The 20,728-nt window shown below is 41.2% G+C and overlaps 1 protein-coding gene and 2 long non-coding RNA genes across 5 annotated transcripts; all 3 read right to left on the reverse strand.

Moving 5' to 3' along the window:
* Window positions 1-1,607: 1,607 nt before the first annotated feature.
* LOC116353113 (uncharacterized) lies at window positions 1,608-2,547 on the reverse strand. Its single transcript, XR_004202489.1, has 2 exons — window positions 2,258-2,547; window positions 1,608-2,087 (listed from the first exon to the last, which is right to left on the reverse strand). It is a non-coding gene; the product is annotated as an uncharacterized LOC116353113 (long non-coding RNA).
* A 4,217-nt stretch (window positions 2,548-6,764) lies between these two features.
* Window positions 6,765-7,679, reverse strand: LOC116353114 (uncharacterized). Its single transcript, XR_004202490.1, has 2 exons — window positions 7,370-7,679; window positions 6,765-7,199 (listed from the first exon to the last, which is right to left on the reverse strand). It is a non-coding gene; the product is annotated as an uncharacterized LOC116353114 (long non-coding RNA).
* Window positions 7,680-9,322: 1,643 nt separating this feature from the next.
* LOC109901987 (atrial natriuretic peptide-converting enzyme) lies at window positions 9,323-19,865 on the reverse strand. Of its 3 annotated transcripts, XM_031786826.1 has the most exons (11): window positions 19,335-19,865; window positions 19,033-19,122; window positions 18,757-18,930; window positions 14,834-15,196; window positions 14,563-14,580; window positions 14,311-14,374; window positions 14,175-14,218; window positions 13,803-13,953; window positions 11,887-12,000; window positions 9,928-10,004; window positions 9,323-9,757 (listed from the first exon to the last, which is right to left on the reverse strand). In XM_031786826.1, exons 1-11 carry the CDS (start codon window positions 19,710-19,712, stop codon window positions 9,734-9,736), a joined length of 1,497 nt encoding a protein of 498 aa, XP_031642686.1. In that variant the 5' UTR covers window positions 19,713-19,865; the 3' UTR covers window positions 9,323-9,733. The 3 variants fall into 3 exon arrangements, with proteins under 3 accessions (XP_031642686.1, XP_031642685.1, XP_031642687.1); XM_031786825.1 differs by having other exon boundaries at window positions 18,757-19,122; XM_031786827.1 differs by lacking the exons at window positions 13,803-13,953; window positions 14,175-14,218 and having other exon boundaries at window positions 18,757-19,122.
* Between the last annotated feature and the right edge of the window lie 863 nt (window positions 19,866-20,728).

The raw sequence follows: 20,728 nt of genomic DNA on the forward strand, positions 1-20,728 counted from the left end.
TTAAGTAAAAATACTTCAAAGTACTACTTAAGTAGTTTTTTGGGGTATCTGTACTTTACTATTTATATTTTTGACAACTTTTACTTTTACTTCACTACATTCCTAAAGAAAATGATGTACTTTTTACTCCAATACATTTTCCCTGACACCCAAAAGTGTTCGTTACATGTTGAATGCTTAGCAGGACAGGAATATGGTCCAATTCCCACACTTATCAAGAGACTATCCCTGGTCATCACTACTGCCTCTGATCTGGCGGACTCACTAAACACATGCTTCGTTTGTAAATGATGTCTGAGTGTTGGAGTGTGCCCCTGGCTATCTGTAAATAACTAGAAAATGTGCTGCTTTGCTTAATATAAGGAATTTGAAATTATTCATACTTGTACTTTTACTTTTGATACTTAAGTATATTTAAAACCAAATACTTTTAGACTTTTATTCAAGTAGTATTTTTCTGGGTGATTTTCACTTTTACTCAAGTAATTTCTATTAAGGTATCTTTACTTTCACTCAAGTATGACAATTGGTTACTTTTTCCACCACTGCTTATTTACAATAAAAGTTACAAAAAAATGACACAATACATTATTTACAATTCATTTCTATTGGACACAAAATAATCTGAAACACAACCAAAACAAACAGAAAATGCATCCAACAAATGTGTAGAGTCACAAGCTTCATGTAGACGTTGTGTGCTATGAATATGGGACCAAAGTGAATTTGTCCCAATACTTTTGCTACAATAAAATGGGGGGACTATGTACAAAAAGTGTCGTTGTTTCTAAACGGTTCACCCGATATGGATCGAAATACCCTCAAATACAAGCTGACAGTCTGCACAACAAAACATGTGTCACTGTCCCAATACTTTTGGAGCTTACTGTACTTATCTACCATTGGTTATAGCACTTCACAATGTTGTGGCCCATTATCACCCCAAATGTGTTGCGTTGTTATCAGAAGTCTTATGTCATGATCGTGTAGGCCATGAGAGATGTTGGTGGGTGAGGAGTTTGAAAGAAAGTTGAAACACAGGGATGCACTTCCAGAGGGAGGATAATGCAATGAATTTGGTCCAAAAGTTGAACTTTCAATATTGTTGCCACATTATCACTACTCTCACTGTTATTCGGGAGGTGAGTCCTGTGCCTGTGACTTTCTTTCAAATCCCTCCCTTGAAATGGAAAGTCCATTGGCTATCAGCCAGTCTGCTTTTAACAGATGACACCACTCGAATCCTCAAGAACACAACGCAGATTCCAATAGAACTAATCACTATCTAGCTTCTCGTTTACATTTAAATATATGGGTCTTTGAGTGAATTAATGGCTATTCATGAACATAATAAACATCATTACTTAAGAAAAGGGGATATTGTGAAGTCTATTGAGGGAGGTGGTCTGAATGATAAATAACATGCTACTCTATCAACAGGAAATCAACTGGATACATTATACTGGTGAAGTAGTATGATGGAGGATAGTAGCTACTGTTTACTGAAAAGATGAGAGAATAGGCTGGCAAAATCATCTTATAATTCAGAATTTTACACACACACACACACACACACACACACACACACACACACACACACACAAGTATGAATATCCGCCAGGGCATATATTTTATTAGTTAGGCTGTCTTGTACAACTCTGCAGCTAAAAGCTGAATGACAGTATACAGACAAAAGAAAGAAAAAGAAACATGCGATAAAAGTTTAAGAAAAAATGACGATATGGAGAAGAAAGTCTCTAGTCTTGTTGTATAACTGACAAGCACGATAGAATACTGAGTCCCAAAAAATATGTGTGTAAATGTGTTATAAACAATGTAGCAAGAAAATGTACAGAAAGAGATTCAAACAGACCAGGAGGAAACAGCCATCATATTCAGGTGGACATCAGTCACAAATTATACAGCACTATGACAATCATTTTTGACAGACATGTACTAAAAGGCAGTAGAATGTAGTTTTTTTGGTCCAAAACAGGTTACTGCATTGCTTTGCATTCCAGGTCAATTGAACTCCTGCTGGTGACTGGACAGCTGCCGCTGGTCTACATAATGGTAACTTGGATTAACTGGAACAGGGGGAGAAAAATTTGACATGAGTATCATCTTCCACAAAAAAAAGGCTTCTCAGTGGTGATTACTTATTCATATTCTGTTCTTCTTTAGGTAGAGATAGATGTAGTCACTGTGGCTAAAGACAAAGCTTCAAAGCTTGATAACTCTGCCAGAGCAAACTCACCTGACTGAAGGAGAAACTGGCTACCTCACAGTCTGTTGCAGCATCACAGGGTGAAATGAGTCGGGATTTAAAGCGAGCTGGAGCAGGAGAACAAAAAAGATATACAAATCTCACTGTGTTCTATTTGTTTATAGATCATTGCAACACTGATCATAACAATAATACATTGTATTCATAATGCACTTGTTCTCAAGGCACTATGCAACATTGTAGATTGTAAAACATTGCAACATATACAGTGGGGAGAACAAGTATTTGATACACTGCCGATTTTGCAGGTTTTCCTACTTACAAAGCATGTAGAGGTCTGTAATTTTTATCATAGGTACACTTCAACTGTGAGAGACGGAATCTAAAACAAAAATCCAGAAAATTATATATGATTTTTAAGTAATGAATTTGCATTTTATTGTATGACATAAGTATTTGATACATCAGAAAAGCAGAACTTAATATTTGTTTGCAATTACAGAGATCATACATTTCCTGTAGTTCATGACCAGGTTTGCACACACTGCAGCAGGGATTTTGGCCCACTCCTCCATACAGACCTTCTCCAGATCCTTCAGGTTTCGGGGCTGTCGCTGGGCAATACGGACTTTCAGCTCCCTCCAAAGATGTTCTATTGGGTTCAGGTCTGGAGACTGGCTAGGCCACTCCAGGACCTTGAGATGCTTCTTACGGAGCCACTCCTTAGTTGCCCTGGCTGTGTGTTTCGGGTCGTTGTCATGCTGGAAGACCCAGCCACGACCCATCTTCAATTCTCTTACTGAGGGAAGGAGGTTGTTGGCCAAGATCTCGCGATACATGGCCCCATCCATCCTCCCCTCAATACGGTGCAGTCGTCCTGTCCCCTTTGCAGAGAAGCATCCCCAAAGAATTATGTTTCCACCTCCATGCTTCACGGTTGGGATGATGTTCTTGGGGTTGTACTCATCCTTCTTCTTCCTCCAAACAAGGCGAGTGGAGTTTAGACCAAAAAGCTCTATTTTTGTCTCATCAGACCACATGACCTTCTCCCGTTCCTCCTCTGGATCATCCAGATGGTCATTGGCCAACTTCAGACGGGCCTGGACATGTGCTGGCTTGAGCAGGGGGACCTTGCGTGCCCTACAGGATTTGAATCCATGACGACGTAGTGTGTTACTAATGGTTTTCTTTGAGACTGTGGTCCCAGCTCTCTTCAGGTCATTGACCAGGTCCTGCCGTGTAGTTCTGGGCTGATCCCTCACCTTCCTCATGATCATTGATGCCACACGAGGTGAGATCTTGCATGGAGCCCCAGACCGAGGGTGATTAACCGTCATCTTGAACTTCTTCCATTTTCTAATAATTGCGCCAACAGTTGTTGCGTTTTCACCAAGCTGCTTGCCTATTGTCCTGTAGCCCATCCCAGCCTTGTGCAGGTCTACAATTTAACCCTGATGACCTTACACAGCTCGCTGGTCTTGGCCATTGTGGAGAGGTTGGAGTCTGTTTGATTGAGTGTGTGGACAGGTGTCTTTTATACAGGTAAAGAGTTCAAACAGGTGCAGTTAATACAGGTAATGAGTGGAGAACAGGAGGGCTTCTTAAAGAAAAACTAACATGTCTGTGAGAGCCGGAATTCTTACTGGTTGGTAGGTGATCAAATATCATGCAATAAAATGCAAATTAATTACTTAAAAATCATACAATGTGATTTTCTGGATTATTTTTTTAGATTCCGTCTCTCACAGTTGAAGTGTACCTAAGATAACAATGACAGACCTCTACATGCTTTGTAAGTAGGAAAACCTGCAAAATATCAAATACTTGTTCTCCCCACTGTACATTGTAAACATTGTAAAACAGCACATTTTAATGCACCTATTTGGTGTACAGTATGTGTGCAGTATGTGACTATATATATATATATATTTAGATGTAGTAGATTGATTGGAGAGTCAGGAATTTGTTATATAGTGAGTAAACAACTCTGCAGCTAAAACCTGAATGACAGTATACAGACAAAAGAAAGAAAAAGAAACATGCGATAAAAGTTTAAGAAAAAATGACGATATGGAGAAGAAAGTCTCTAGTCTTGTTGTATAACTGACAAGCACGATAGAATACTGAGTCCCAAAAAATATGTGTGTAAATGTGTTATAAACAATGTAGCAAGAAAATGTACAGAAAGAGATTCAAACAGACCAGGAGGAAACAGCCATCATATTCAGGTGGACATCAGTCACAAATTATACAGCACTATGACAATCATTTTTGACAGACATGTACTAAAAGGCAGTAGAATGTAGTTTTTTTGGTCCAAAACAGGTTACTGCATTGCTTTGCATTCCAGGTCAATTGAACTCCTGCTGGTGACTGGACAGCTGCCGCTGGTCTACATAATGGTAACTTGGATTAACTGGAACAGGGGGAGAAAAATTTGACATGAGTATCATCTTCCACAAAAAAAAGGCTTCTCAGTGGTGATTACTTATTCATATTCTGTTCTTCTTTAGGTAGAGATAGATGTAGTCACTGTGGCTAAAGACAAAGCTTCAAAGCTTGATAACTCTGCCAGAGCAAACTCACCTGACTGAAGGAGAAACTGGCTACCTCACAGTCTGTTGCAGCATCACAGGGTGAAATGAGTCGGGATTTAAAGCGAGCTGGAGCAGGAGAACAAAAAAGATATACAAATCTCACTGTGTTCTATTTGTTTATAGATCATTGCAACACTGATCATAACAATAATACATTGTATTCATAAAGCACTTGTTCTCAAGGCACTATGCAACATTGTAGATTGTAAAACATTGTAACATATACAGTGGGGAGAACAAGTATTTGATACACTGCCGATTTTGCAGGTTTTCCTACTTACAAAGCATGTAGAGGTCTGTAATTTTTATCATAGGTACACTTCAACTGTGAGAGACGGAATCTAAAACAAAAATCCAGAAAATTATATATGATTTTTAAGTAATGAATTTGCATTTTATTGTATGACATAAGTATTTGATACATCAGAAAAGCAGAACTTAATATTTGTTTGCAATTACAGAGATCATACATTTCCTGTAGTTCATGACCAGGTTTGCACACACTGCAGCAGGGATTTTGGCCCACTCCTCCATACAGACCTTCTCCAGATCCTTCAGGTTTCGGGGCTGTCGCTGGGCAATACGGACTTTCAGCTCCCTCCAAAGATGTTCTATTGGGTTCAGGTCTGGAGACTGGCTAGGCCACTCCAGGACCTTGAGATGCTTCTTACGGAGCCACTCCTTAGTTGCCCTGGCTGTGTGTTTCGGGTCGTTGTCATGCTGGAAGACCCAGCCACGACCCATCTTCAATTCTCTTACTGAGGGAAGGAGGTTGTTGGCCAAGATCTCGCGATACATGGCCCCATCCATCCTCCCCTCAATACGGTGCAGTCGTCCTGTCCCCTTTGCAGAAAAGCATCCCCAAAGAATTATGTTTCCACCTCCATGCTTCACGGTTGGGATGATGTTCTTGGGGTTGTACTCATCCTTCTTCTTCCTCCAAACAAGGCGAGTGGAGTTTAGACCAAAAAGCTCTATTTTTGTCTCATCAGACCACATGACCTTCTCCCGTTCCTCCTCTGGATCATCCAGATGGTCATTGGCCAACTTCAGACGGGCCTGGACATGTGCTGGCTTGAGCAGGGGGACCTTGCGTGCCCTGCAGGATTTGAATCCATGACGACGTAGTGTGTTACTAATGGTTTTCTTTGAGACTGTGGTCCCAGCTCTCTTCAGGTCATTGACCAGGTCCTGCCGTGTAGTTCTGGGCTGATCCCTCACCTTCCTCATGATCATTGATGCCACACGAGGTGAGATCTTGCATGGAGCCCCAGACCGAGGGTGATTAACCGTCATCTTGAACTTCTTCCATTTTCTAATAATTGCGCCAACAGTTGTTGCGTTTTCACCAAGCTGCTTGCCTATTGTCCTGTAGCCCATCCCAGCCTTGTGCAGGTCTACAATTTAACCCTGATGACCTTACACAGCTCGCTGGTCTTGGCCATTGTGGAGAGGTTGGAGTCTGTTTGATTGAGTGTGTGGACAGGTGTCTTTTATACAGGTAAAGAGTTCAAACAGGTGCAGTTAATACAGGTAATGAGTGGAGAACAGGAGGGCTTCTTAAAGAAAAACTAACATGTCTGTGAGAGCCGGAATTCTTACTGGTTGGTAGGTGATCAAATATCATGCAATAAAATGCAAATTAATTACTTAAAAATCATACAATGTGATTTTCTGGATTATTTTTTAAGATTCCGTCTCTCACAGTTGAAGTGTACCTAAGATAACAATGACAGACCTCTACATGCTTTGTAAGTAGGAAAACCTGCAAAATATCAAATACTTGTTCTCCCCACTGTACATTGTAAACATTGTAAAACAGCACATTTTAATGCACCTATTTGGTGTACAGTATGTGTGCAGTATGTGACTATATATATATATATATTTAGATGTAGTAGATTGATTGGAGAGTCAGGAATTTGTTATATAGTGAGTAAACAACTCTGCAGCTAAAAGCTGAATGACAGTATACAGACAAAAGAAAGAAAAAGAAACATGCGATAAAAGTTTAAGAAAAAATGACGATATGGAGAAGAAAGTCTCTAGTCTTGTTGTATAACTGACAAGCACGATAGAATACTGAGTCCCAAAAAATATGTGTGTAAATGTGTTATAAACAATGTAGCAAGAAAATGTACAGAAAGAGATTCAAACAGACCAGGAGGAAACAGCCATCATATTCAGGTGGACATCAGTCACAAATTATACAGCACTATGACAATCATTTTTGACAGACATGTACTAAAAGGCAGTAGAATGTAGTTTTTTTGGTCCAAAACAGGTTACTGCATTGCTTTGCATTCCAGGTCAATTGAACTCCTGCTGGTGACTGGACAGCTGCCGCTGGTCTACATAATGGTAACTTGGATTAACTGGAACAGGGGGAGAAAAATTTGACATGAGTATCATCTTCCACAAAAAAAAGGCTTCTCAGTGGTGATTACTTATTCATATTCTGTTCTTCTTTAGGTAGAGATAGATGTAGTCACTGTGGCTAAAGACAAAGCTTCAAAGCTTGATAACTCTGCCAGAGCAAACTCACCTGACTGAAGGAGAAACTGGCTACCTCACAGTCTGTTGCAGCATCACAGGGTGAAATGAGTCGGGATTTAAAGCGAGCTGGAGCAGGAGAACAAAAAAGATATACAAATCTCACTGTGTTCTATTTGTTTATAGATCATTGCAACACTGATCATAACAATAATACATTGTATTCATAAAGCACTTGTTCTCAAGGCACTATGCAACATTGTAGATTGTAAAACATTGTAACATATACAGTGGGGAGAACAAGTATTTGATACACTGCCGATTTTGCAGGTTTTCCTACTTACAAAGCATGTAGAGGTCTGTAATTTTTATCATAGGTACACTTCAACTGTGAGAGACGGAATCTAAAACAAAAATCCAGAAAATTATATATGATTTTTAAGTAATGAATTTGCATTTTATTGTATGACATAAGTATTTGATACATCAGAAAAGCAGAACTTAATATTTGTTTGCAATTACAGAGATCATACATTTCCTGTAGTTCATGACCAGGTTTGCACACACTGCAGCAGGGATTTTGGCCCACTCCTCCATACAGACCTTCTCCAGATCCTTCAGGTTTCGGGGCTGTCGCTGGGCAATACGGACTTTCAGCTCCCTCCAAAGATGTTCTATTGGGTTCAGGTCTGGAGACTGGCTAGGCCACTCCAGGACCTTGAGATGCTTCTTACGGAGCCACTCCTTAGTTGCCCTGGCTGTGTGTTTCGGGTCGTTGTCATGCTGGAAGACCCAGCCACGACCCATCTTCAATTCTCTTACTGAGGGAAGGAGGTTGTTGGCCAAGATCTCGCGATACATGGCCCCATCCATCCTCCCCTCAATACGGTGCAGTCGTCCTGTCCCCTTTGCAGAAAAGCATCCCCAAAGAATTATGTTTCCACCTCCATGCTTCACGGTTGGGATGATGTTCTTGGGGTTGTACTCATCCTTCTTCTTCCTCCAAACAAGGCGAGTGGAGTTTAGACCAAAAAGCTCTATTTTTGTCTCATCAGACCACATGACCTTCTCCCGTTCCTCCTCTGGATCATCCAGATGGTCATTGGCCAACTTCAGACGGGCCTGGACATGTGCTGGCTTGAGCAGGGGGACCTTGCGTGCCCTGCAGGATTTGAATCCATGACGACGTAGTGTGTTACTAATGGTTTTCTTTGAGACTGTGGTCCCAGCTCTCTTCAGGTCATTGACCAGGTCCTGCCGTGTAGTTCTGGGCTGATCCCTCACCTTCCTCATGATCATTGATGCCACACGAGGTGAGATCTTGCATGGAGCCCCAGACCGAGGGTGATTAACCGTCATCTTGAACTTCTTCCATTTTCTAATAATTGCGCCAACAGTTGTTGCGTTTTCACCAAGCTGCTTGCCTATTGTCCTGTAGCCCATCCCAGCCTTGTGCAGGTCTACAATTTAACCCTAATGACCTTACACAGCTCGCTGGTCTTGGCCATTGTGGAGAGGTTGGAGTCTGTTTGATTGAGTGTGTGGACAGGTGTCTTTTATACAGGTAAAGAGTTCAAACAGGTGCAGTTAATACAGGTAATGAGTGGAGAACAGGAGGGCTTCTTAAAGAAAAACTAACATGTCTGTGAGAGCCGGAATTCTTACTGGTTGGTAGGTGATCAAATATCATGCAATAAAATGCAAATTAATTACTTAAAAATCATACAATGTGATTTTCTGGATTATTTTTTAAGATTCCGTCTCTCACAGTTGAAGTGTACCTAAGATAACAATGACAGACCTCTACATGCTTTGTAAGTAGGAAAACCTGCAAAATATCAAATACTTGTTCTCCCCACTGTACATTGTAAACATTGTAAAACAGCACATTTTAATGCACCTATTTGGTGTACAGTATGTGTGCAGTATGTGACTATATATATATATATATATTTAGATGTAGTAGATTGATTGGAGAGTCAGGAATTTGTTATATAGTGAGTAAACAACTCTGCAGCTAAAAGCTGAATGACAGTATACAGACAAAAGAAAGAAAAAGAAACATGCGATAAAAGTTTAAGAAAAAATGACGATATGGAGAAGAAAGTCTCTAGTCTTGTTGTATAACTGACAAGCACGATAGAATACTGAGTCCCAAAAAATATGTGTGTAAATGTGTTATAAACAATGTAGCAAGAAAATGTACAGAAAGAGATTCAAACAGACCAGGAGGAAACAGCCATCATATTCAGGTGGACATCAGTCACAAATTATACAGCACTATGACAATCATTTTTGACAGACATGTACTAAAAGGCAGTAGAATGTAGTTTTTTTGGTCCAAAACAGGTTACTGCATTGCTTTGCATTCCAGGTCAATTGAACTCCTGCTGGTGACTGGACAGCTGCCGCTGGTCTACATAATGGTAACTTGGATTAACTGGAACAGGGGGAGAAAAATTTGACATGAGTATCATCTTCCACAAAAAAAAGGCTTCTCAGTGGTGATTACTTATTCATATTCTGTTCTTCTTTAGGTAGAGATAGATGTAGTCACTGTGGCTAAAGACAAAGCTTCAAAGCTTGATAACTCTGCCAGAGCAAACTCACCTGACTGAAGGAGAAACTGGCTACCTCACAGTCTGTTGCAGCATCACAGGGTGAAATGAGTCGGGATTTAAAGCGAGCTGGAGCAGGAGAACAAAAAAGATATACAAATCTCACTGTGTTCTATTTGTTTATAGATCATTGCAACACTGATCATAACAATAATACATTGTATTCATAAAGCACTTGTTCTCAAGGCACTATGCAACATTGTAGATTGTAAAACATTGTAACATATACAGTGGGGAGAACAAGTATTTGATACACTGCCGATTTTGCAGGTTTTCCTACTTACAAAGCATGTAGAGGTCTGTAATTTTTATCATAGGTACACTTCAACTGTGAGAGACGGAATCTAAAACAAAAATCCAGAAAATTATATATGATTTTTAAGTAATGAATTTGCATTTTATTGTATGACATAAGTATTTGATACATCAGAAAAGCAGAACTTAATATTTGTTTGCAATTACAGAGATCATACATTTCCTGTAGTTCATGACCAGGTTTGCACACACTGCAGCAGGGATTTTGGCCCACTCCTCCATACAGACCTTCTCCAGATCCTTCAGGTTTCGGGGCTGTCGCTGGGCAATACGGACTTTCAGCTCCCTCCAAAGATGTTCTATTGGGTTCAGGTCTGGAGACTGGCTAGGCCACTCCAGGACCTTGAGATGCTTCTTACGGAGCCACTCCTTAGTTGCCCTGGCTGTGTGTTTCGGGTCGTTGTCATGCTGGAAGACCCAGCCACGACCCATCTTCAATTCTCTTACTGAGGGAAGGAGGTTGTTGGCCAAGATCTCGCGATACATGGCCCCATCCATCCTCCCCTCAATACGGTGCAGTCGTCCTGTCCCCTTTGCAGAGAAGCATCCCCAAAGAATTATGTTTCCACCTCCATGCTTCACGGTTGGGATGATGTTCTTGGGGTTGTACTCATCCTTCTTCTTCCTCCAAACAAGGCGAGTGGAGTTTAGACCAAAAAGCTCTATTTTTGTCTCATCAGACCACATGACCTTCTCCCGTTCCTCCTCTGGATCATCCAGATGGTCATTGGCCAACTTCAGACGGGCCTGGACATGTGCTGGCTTGAGCAGGGGGACCTTGCGTGCCCTGCAGGATTTGAATCCATGACGACGTAGTGTGTTACTAATGGTTTTCTTTGAGACTGTGGTCCCAGCTCTCTTCAGGTCATTGACCAGGTCCTGCCGTGTAGTTCTGGGCTGATCCCTCACCTTCCTCATGATCATTGATGCCACACGAGGTGAGATCTTGCATGGAGCCCCAGACCGAGGGTGATTAACCGTCATCTTGAACTTTTTCCATTTTCTAATAATTGTGCCAACAGTTGTTGCGTTTTCACCAAGCTGCTTGCCTATTGTCCTGTAGCCCATCCCAGCCTTGTGCAGGTCTACAATTTAACCCTGATGACCTTACACAGCTCGCTGGTCTTGGCCATTGTGGAGAGGTTGGAGTCTGTTTGATTGAGTGTGTGGACAGGTGTCTTTTATACAGGTAAAGAGTTCAAACAGGTGCAGTTAATACAGGTAATGAGTGGAGAACAGGAGGGCTTCTTAAAGAAAAACTAACATGTCTGTGAGAGCCGGAATTCTTACTGGTTGGTAGGTGATCAAATATCATGCAATAAAATGCAAATTAATTACTTAAAAATCATACAATGTGATTTTCTGGATTATTTTTTTAGATTCCGTCTCTCACAGTTGAAGTGTACCTAAGATAACAATGACAGACCTCTACATGCTTTGTAAGTAGGAAAACCTGCAAAATATCAAATACTTGTTCTCCCCACTGTACATTGTAAACATTGTAAAACAGCACATTTTAATGCACCTATTTGGTGTACAGTATGTGTGCAGTATGTGACTATATATATATATATATTTAGATGTAGTAGATTGATTGGAGAGTCAGGAATTTGTTATATAGTGAGTAAAGAGTTACCCTTCAGGATCTTGAGCCTTGTGAGAATGGCCATAAAGTCATCGTATTTGATCCCTCCACCAGAGCTGTACCGGTGCCATAGTGTGTTGAACGTTTCATCGTCCAAACTAAGATCTATATGACAGAGGATTTTTATCATTTACTTTTTTAAATCTGCAAATATACTCTACCGAGAGTTCAGTTCTACTATCAGGTCAGGATGTTCACAATCAAAACCAAATCATTGTGTGGTAAATTAAGAGAAAATCAACAAAATATACAGTGTCAAGAAAATGTATGTGAACCCTTTGGAATTACCTGGATTTCTGCATAAATTGGTTGTCAAATTTGATCTGATCTTCGTCCAAGTCACAACAATAGACAAATATAGTGATCTTAAACTAATAACACACAAATTATTGGATTTTTCTTGTCTATATTGAATACATAATTTAAACATTCACGGTGTAGGTTGGGAAAAGTATGTGAACCCCTAGGCTATTGACTTCTCCAAAACCTAATTGGAGTCAGGAGTCAGCTAACCTGGAGTCCAATCAATGAGACAAGATTGGAGATGTTGGTTAGAGCTACCTTGCAGCTATAAAAAAAACTCACAAAATTTGAGTTTGCTATTCACAAGAAGCATTGCCTGATGTGAACCATGCCTCAAACAAAAGAGATCTCAGAAGACTTAAGATTAAGAATTCTTGATTTGCATTAAGCTGGAAAGGGTTACAAAAGTATTTCTAAAAGCCTTGATGTTCATCAGTCCACAGTAAGACAAATTGTCTATAAATTGAGAAATTTCAGCACTGTTGCTACTCTCCCTAGGAGTGGCCGTCCTGCAAAGATGACTGCAAGAGCACAGCGCAGAATGCTCAATGAGGTTAAGAAGAATCCTAGAGTGTCAGCTAAAGATGTACAGAAATCTCTGGAACATGCTAACATCTCTGTTGACGAGTCTATGATATGTAAAACACTAAACAAGAATGGTGTTCATGGGAGGACACCACGGAAGAAGCCACTGCTGTCCAAAAAAACATTGCTGCACGTCTGAAGTTTGCAAAAGTGCACAGGGATGTCCCACAGCGCTACTGGCAAAATATTCTGTGGACAGATGTAACTATAACTGAGTTGTTTGGAAGGAACACACAACACCGGAGAGAAAAAGGAACAGCACACCAACATCAAAACCTCATCACAACTGTAAAGTGTGGTGGAGGGAGCATCATGGTTTGGGGCTGCTTTGCTGCCTTAGGGCCTGGACAACTTGCTATCATCAACGGAAAAATGAATTCCCAAGTTTATCAAGACATTTTACAGGAGAATGTTAGGCTATCTGTCTGCCAATTGAAGCTCAACAGAAGTTGGGTGATGCAACAGGTCAACAACCCAAAACACAGAAGTATATCAACAACAGAATGGCTTCAACAGAAGAATATAACCTGTCTGAAGTGGCCCAGTCAGAGTCCTGACCTCAACCCCATTGAGATGCTGTGGCAAGACCTCAAGAGAGGGGTTCACACCAGACATCCCAAGAATATTGCTGAACTAAAACAGTTTTGTAAAGAGGAATGATTCAAAAATCTTCCTGACTGTTGTGCAGGTCTGATCTGCAACTACAGAAAACGTTTGGTTGAGGTTATTGCTGCCAAAGGAGGGTCAACCAGTTATTAAATCCAAGGGTTCACATACTTTTCCCACCCTGCACTGTGAATGTTTATATGGTGTGTTCAATAAAGACATGAAAACGTGTAATTGTTTGTGTGTTATTAGTTTAAGCAGACTGTGTTTGTCTATTGTTGTGACCTAGACGAAGATCAGATCAAATTTGATGACCAATTTCTGCAGAAATCCAGGTATTTCCAAAGGGTTCACATACTTTTTCTTGCCACTGTAAATATATCCTTTGATCGTAACCGTGATACATGACTAACCACGGACATCAAGGGCATTCTTCATCTGGTATTCTGTGACGAACCCTGGGTTCTGCCACTCATAGGACTCTGAGTACTCTCTCTTGGTAACAGACACATAGTGCTTTAGGTTGTGGAATTCTTTCACATCCAGTTTGCCTGATTTGTCTTTCTGAAAGGAGCTGGTTAAGGAGAAAGGGTTGTTGGCTGATACAGTATTGAAACCATTGTCAACCAGGGACTGGGGCCTCAGTTGATCTACAAAATAGCTCAGAAAGAAGTAAATAAATACAAGAATTGGCAGGAAACACAAAAAAATGGTTTTGGGGGAAGAAATATGAATGAATAAACTCATATAAAAGTGAACTAAAAACAGAAACAGGTGAAGGATACATCTTCTAGAACCAACAATATGTGGGCAGTTTGAAGACTTAGTGCTACAATTGAAGTAGACAAGAACATATATGTATAAATTAAATGCACACATACGTCATATATAATGCTTTAAATTCAAGAAACCACAACTAACATTGGTCCCGAACAGAGTGACCAAGTTCTTTCAGCTTGACCAAGAGTTCCTCAGCCGTGAGTTGCTGTGGAGACCAAAACACACAAGCATTTGATAGGATGACGGTAATATTCTCCAATTTCCACTTGCCACCTATCCACCTACTCCCACTTCACTTCATACATTCCTCATTAAACACATTCTAGGTATCATTCACTTGCTACATATAAATATTCACTCTTCAGTTGTCGGAGAAAAATATTTTAAACACACCTCGGGATTACTGTCCCCCTGTGAAAAGAAGTAGACAATATTTTAGAGTAAATTGTTTTGTACACATCTCAAACAAAGGTGACGATACTGCTAGCATGCACCCTGTTGGGTCTGTAGCAAAATAATGAAAGCCAAATCATTGTTGCAGCCACTACTGGCCCATGTACTTATTGCAAGGTATTACTGAATTAAACAACTTGGAGAAACTACTGATTTATTAAAAGTGGTGACTTAATAAGGGTTAAAAAATGACTAGAGTATCGGTACCTACTCTCACGCATGACTCCTCTGGAAAGGATTCACAGCTCAGATCATCAGGCCAGGACATCCCAAACTTATTAAACACACTGTCACACCCCAGTTTGGCTCTCTCACAAAGGGATCTGCAAGGGCGCTGCACCTCCCCTTCCACACACTGGGGTGCATAGACAGAACACAGAAAGAAGCGGATATCCACAGAACAAGTCAATTTCAAAACATACTCCATTTGAGCCATCTTAACGGCCGCCTCCGCCTGTTTTTTGTGCCCCAGCAGATTTGGCATGGCCGTCAGGTTGTAGGAGATGCCCTGGCACAGTGGCATGGTGATTGGCTGGCAGGGGCCCTCAGGGGACGGAGCACTGGTCACCCCACACTGAAGAGGAAACAACAAAATACCTCATATTCACCAATCAGCAATAATTATTATTGAAGGATGTTTACCTTTACTTCACCAGGCAAAACTGATTGAGGTTTCCTTTCTTTCCTTTCCTCGCCAAACATTTTGATATTGACAATTTATGTTTAAAGGGGCACTTTACCCTTTTTAAACATCTCATTTATCATCTGGTGTGCATCATGTGACTTTGACCAACTATGAGCAGGCAAAGGAAACTGAAATAAATTTTCCTAACCTTTGCCTGCCCTGATCATAGTTGTTTAAATAACGATGCAGTGTAGTGGTGTGCTGGTTGGAGCCTGGTATTGAATCTGTAAGTTGATACACTATGTATACAAAAGTATGTGGACACCCCTTCAAATTAGTGGATTTAGCAATTTCAGATACACCAATTGCTGACAATAAAATTGAGCACACAGCCATGCCATCTCCATAGGAAAACATTTGCAGTAGAATGGCCTTACTGAAGAGCTCAGTGACATTCAACGTGTCACCGTCATAGGACGCTATCTTTCCAACAAGTCAGTTCGTCAAATTTATGCACTGCTAGAGCTGCCCCGGTCAACTGCAAGTGCTGTTATTGTGAAGTGGAAACTTCTAGAAGCAGCAACAAAGGCTCAGAACGGCACTCCAAGTGCTGAAGCTTGAAGCAGGTAAAAATCATCTGTCCTCAAAGAACGGGACTCTGAGTGCTGAAGTGCAACGTCAGCACAAGAACTGTTCATCGGGAGCTTCATGAAATGGGTTTGCATGGCCGCACATAGGCCTAAGATCAGCATGCGCAATTCCAAGCGTCGGCTGGAGTGGTGAAAAGCTTGCTGCCATTGGACTCTGGAGCAGTGGAAACTTGTCTGTGGAGTGATGAATCACGCTTCACAATCTGGCAGTCCAACAGATGAATCTGGGTTTGGCGGATACCAGGAGAATGCTATCTGCTCCAATACATAGGGCCAACTCCTTATTTTGCAATCTGCTTTAAAAACTATATCTCTCTGTTCCAGTTCTCTTTCATGAGTTACAGACATTTGTTTTGAATCACCTCTTGTTTTGATGCTTTAAAAACTTTTTTTTTTCATATATAATATCTTTATTCCATATTTCATATTGTTGATTACATGTTGCTAGTTGTTTCGGATCAAAAAGAGGTGATTAACAAACATACAATACATTACATCACAGTCAAGAATCCTCCATCCAGCCTATTTCATTTTCCAATTCATATAAATTATATTTTTTCAAATGTAGCTGTATTTCATTTACAATTCAGATTCAAATATATAGTGAACAAAAATATAAATGCAACATGTAAAGTGTTCGCCCCATGTTTCATGAGCTGAAATAAAATATCCCTGAAATGTTCCATACACACAAAAAAGCTTTTCTCTCAAATGTTGTGCACAAATGTGTTTAAATCCCTGTTAGTGAGCATTTCTCCTTTTCCGAGATAATCCATCCACCTGACAAGTGTAGCATATCAAGAAGCTGATTAAACAACATGATCATTACACAGGTGCACCTTGTGCTTGGGACAATAAATGGCCACTGTGCAGTTTTGTCACGCAAAACAATGCCACAGATGTCTCAAGTTGAGGGAGCGTGCAATTGACATGCTGACTGCAGGAATGTCCACCAAAGCGTTTGCCAGAGACTGGCACAACGCTAATTTCTCTACCACCAGCCGCCTCCAACGTCTTCTTAGAGAATTTAGCAGTACATCCAACGTAGCTCACAACCGCAGACCATGTGTATGGCGTTGTGTGGGCGAGCATTTAGCTGATGTCAACGTTGTCAACAGAGTGCAGTGGGGTTATGGTATGGGCAGGTATAAGCAATGGACAACGAACACAATTGCATTTTATCAATGGCAATTTGAATGCACAGAGATACCGTGATGAGATCCTGAGGTCCATTGCCGTGCTATTCATCCACCAGCATCACCTCATGTTTCAGCATAATGCACTACCCCCATGTTGCAAGGAATTGTACACAAGCTAAACACCTTCTTCGCCAGCTTTGAGGATAACACAGTGCCACCGACGTGGTCCGCTCCCAAGGACTGTGGGCTCTCGTTCTCCGTGGCCGATTTGAGTAAGACATTTAAGCATGTTGACCCTCACAAGGCTCAGGCGGTATCCTTAGCCACTTCTCAGAGCATGCGCAGACCATATGGCTGGAGTCGTTACGGATATATTCAATCTCTCCCTATCCCAGTCTGCTGTCTCCACTTGCGTCAAGATGTCCACCATTGTTCCTGTACTCAAGAAAGCGAAGGTAACTGAACTAAATGACTATTGCCCCGTAGCACTCACTTCTGTCATCATGAAGTGCTTTGAGAGGCTAGTTAAGGATCATATCACCTCCATCTTACCTGACGCCCTAGACCCACTGTTTTTTTATTTTTTTTTATTTCACCTTTATTTAACCAGGTAGGCTAGTTGAGAACAAGTTCTCATTTGCAACTGCGACCTGGCCAAGATAAAGCATAGCAGTGTGAGCATACAACAAAGAGTTACACATGGAGTAAACAATTAACAAGTCAATAACACAGTAGAAAACGAAGGGGGGGTCTATATACAATGTGTGCAAAAGGCATGAGGAGGTAGGCAAATAATTACAATTTTGCAGATTAACACTGGAGTGATAAAAGATCAGATGGTCATGTACAGGTAGAGATATTGGTGTGCAGAAGAGCAGAAAAGTAAATAAATAGAAACAGTACGGGGATGAGGTAGGTGAAAAGGGTGGGCTATTTACCAATAGACTATGTACAGCTGCAGCGATCGGTTAGCTGCTCAGATAGCTGATGTTTGAAGTTGGTGAGGGAGATAAAAGTCTCCAACTTCAGCGATTTTTGCAATTCGTTCCAGTCACAGGCAGCAGAGTACTGGAACGAAAGGCGGCCAAATGAGGTGTTGGCTTTAGGGATGATCAGTGAGATACACCTGCTGGAGCGCGTGCTACGGATGGGTGTTGCCATCGTGACCAGTGAGCTGAGATAAGGCGGAGCTTTACCTAGCATAGACTTGTAGATGACCTGGAGCCAGTGGGTCTGGCGACGAATATGTAGCGAGGGCCAGCCGACTAGAGCATACAAGTCGCAGTGGTGGGTAGTATAAGGTGCTTTAGTGACAAAACGGATGGCACTGTGATAGACTGCATCCAGTTTGCTGAGTAGAGTGTTGGAAGCCACTGTAATTTGCATACTGACCCAATAGATCCACAGTCGATGCAATTGCCATTGCACTACACACTGCCCTATCCCATTTGGACAAGAGGAATACCTGTGTAAGAATGCTGTTCATTGACTATAACTCAGCCTTCAACCTCACTAATGCTCTTGTGGCTGAATGGAAGCAAGTCCCTGTAACAATGTTCCAAAATCTAGTGGAAAACCTTCCCAGAAGAGTGGAGGCTGTTCTAGCAGCAAAGGGGGGACCAACTCCATATTAATGCCCATGATTTTGGAATTAGATACTTAATGAGCAGGTGCCCACATACTTTTGGGCATGTAGTGTACATGCTGGAAAGTGACTTACATGTTCACAAGATTCCGTTGGGAAGGTGTCACACTCCAACTGACTGGGCCACTGAAAACCAAACCTGTTCATTAGCACCTCACAGTCCTTTCTGGCTAGCTCACACAGAGCTCTGTAGGGTGGGCGGGCTTTCCCTGAAACACACTCTGGAATGTAGACGGAGCACAGGAAAGCCTGAAGGTGAGGAGAACACTGCATCTTTACCAGAGGGTAAAACTGATACAATTCTAAACCAGCGACCTCCTGTGTGGAGTGGTTTAATAGGTTGGGCATTACAGTGTCCTTGTAGGGCAGGTCCTTGCAGAGCTGGAGGATGATTGGCTCACAGGTTCCTGCAGGGTTTGGTGCAGGGATAATCTCTTGGCCCTGAAAGCAATGAACATCATTTTGTCATATGCTATATGCATTATGGCGAGGAATGACACAACATCTGGGAAGGTTTTCAGTTATAGAACCAGAATTATACTTCAAAAATCCACTTCCTGCTACTCTATGCAGGACAGCCTACAGGCATACAGCAGTCCTGAATCAGATATGTCCCTACAATGACAAGATGAACACCTCCTAAGGCTACTTACGTTGGCACAGGATTGTTTGGGGTAAGCCTCACATCTGATCTTCTCTGGCCAGTTTAGACCCTTCTCTCTTAGAACAGGCTCACATTCATTCTTCACCCTCTCACAGAGCCAACTGCAGGGTGGAATCTTGTCATCCAACACACACTCAGGTGAGACAACGCCACATAGGAAAACTGTGACCTCTGGAGAGCAGCCAGTCTTCACGATCTGACGAAGCTGCCTCAGGTCGTAGTCCCTGGTTTGGTGGGTTGGATTGATGGTCGTGTTGTAACCAACATCTTGACAAAAGTCCACGGTCACTGGATGGCAGGACTGCTTGCTGTGTGCAGTCTGCACAAAGAGCAACAATCTGAAGACCAACAGGACCCAAGTCTCCATGACCCTGTGCTGTAATAACAACTACAGTAGTAGCTAACCTCAAAGTTTCCTAAATGCTGATCAAATGAATCCAAAATGGTTTGGAGAGCCGACCTAAGATGTATTTCTGGAGTGCACTGCTTTGCTGTAGAATATTCAAGTGGGTGTGTTTTCACTGTTTTGAGTCCAGACCTTTATTTATGTGAAACTCCACATCAGGAAGTGATTATGATTGTGTCTCCTTGGACATTGAGTGCCTGCTTTTTGGGGGTTTTGCAATATCTGGAGAAGAACTTGAATCAAGGAATCGAAACCACAAAAACACACAAACAGTAACAAATGGATCACTTGCAATGTACTATTAACATGAGGCCAGCAATCATTATGTGCATTAGACTGTGAGAACTGTGTTTGTGTTACGGATTCCTGTGAAAGTGAAGTTAATCACTTCATGCAGCTCACTCTACCCATCCCCCAATCTGCGCCTCAAATCTCAGGCCACTGATAGGTTGCTAAGGGGCGTGACAACTGCCAGTCCTCATTATTTTGCAATCTGCTTTATAAACTATATCTCTCTGTTCCTGTTCTCTTTCATGAGTTACAGACATTTGTTTTGAATCATCTCTTGTTTTGTTGGGTTTTTTTATTGTTTAAAAAATAGAATATCTTTATTCCATATTTCATATTGTTGATTACATGTTGCTAGTTGTTTCGGATCAAAAAGAGGTGATTAACAAACATACAATACATGACATCACAGTCAAGAATCCTCCATCCAGCCTATTTCATTTTCCAGTTCATATAAATTATATTTTTTCAAATGTAGCTGTATTTCATTTACAATTCAGATTCAAATATATAGTGAACAAAAATATAAATGCAACATGTAAAGTGTTCGCCCCATGTTTCATGAGCTGAAATAAAATATCCCTGAAATGTTTCATACACACAAAAAGCTTTTCTCTCAAATGTTGTGCACAAATGTGTTTAAATCCCTGTTAGTGAGCATTTCTCCTTTGCCGAGATAATCCATCCAC

This window comes from Oncorhynchus kisutch, linkage group LG13 (genome assembly GCF_002021735.2).
Source record: "Oncorhynchus kisutch isolate 150728-3 linkage group LG13, Okis_V2, whole genome shotgun sequence".
Taxonomy (NCBI): Eukaryota; Metazoa; Chordata; class Actinopteri; order Salmoniformes; family Salmonidae; genus Oncorhynchus; species Oncorhynchus kisutch.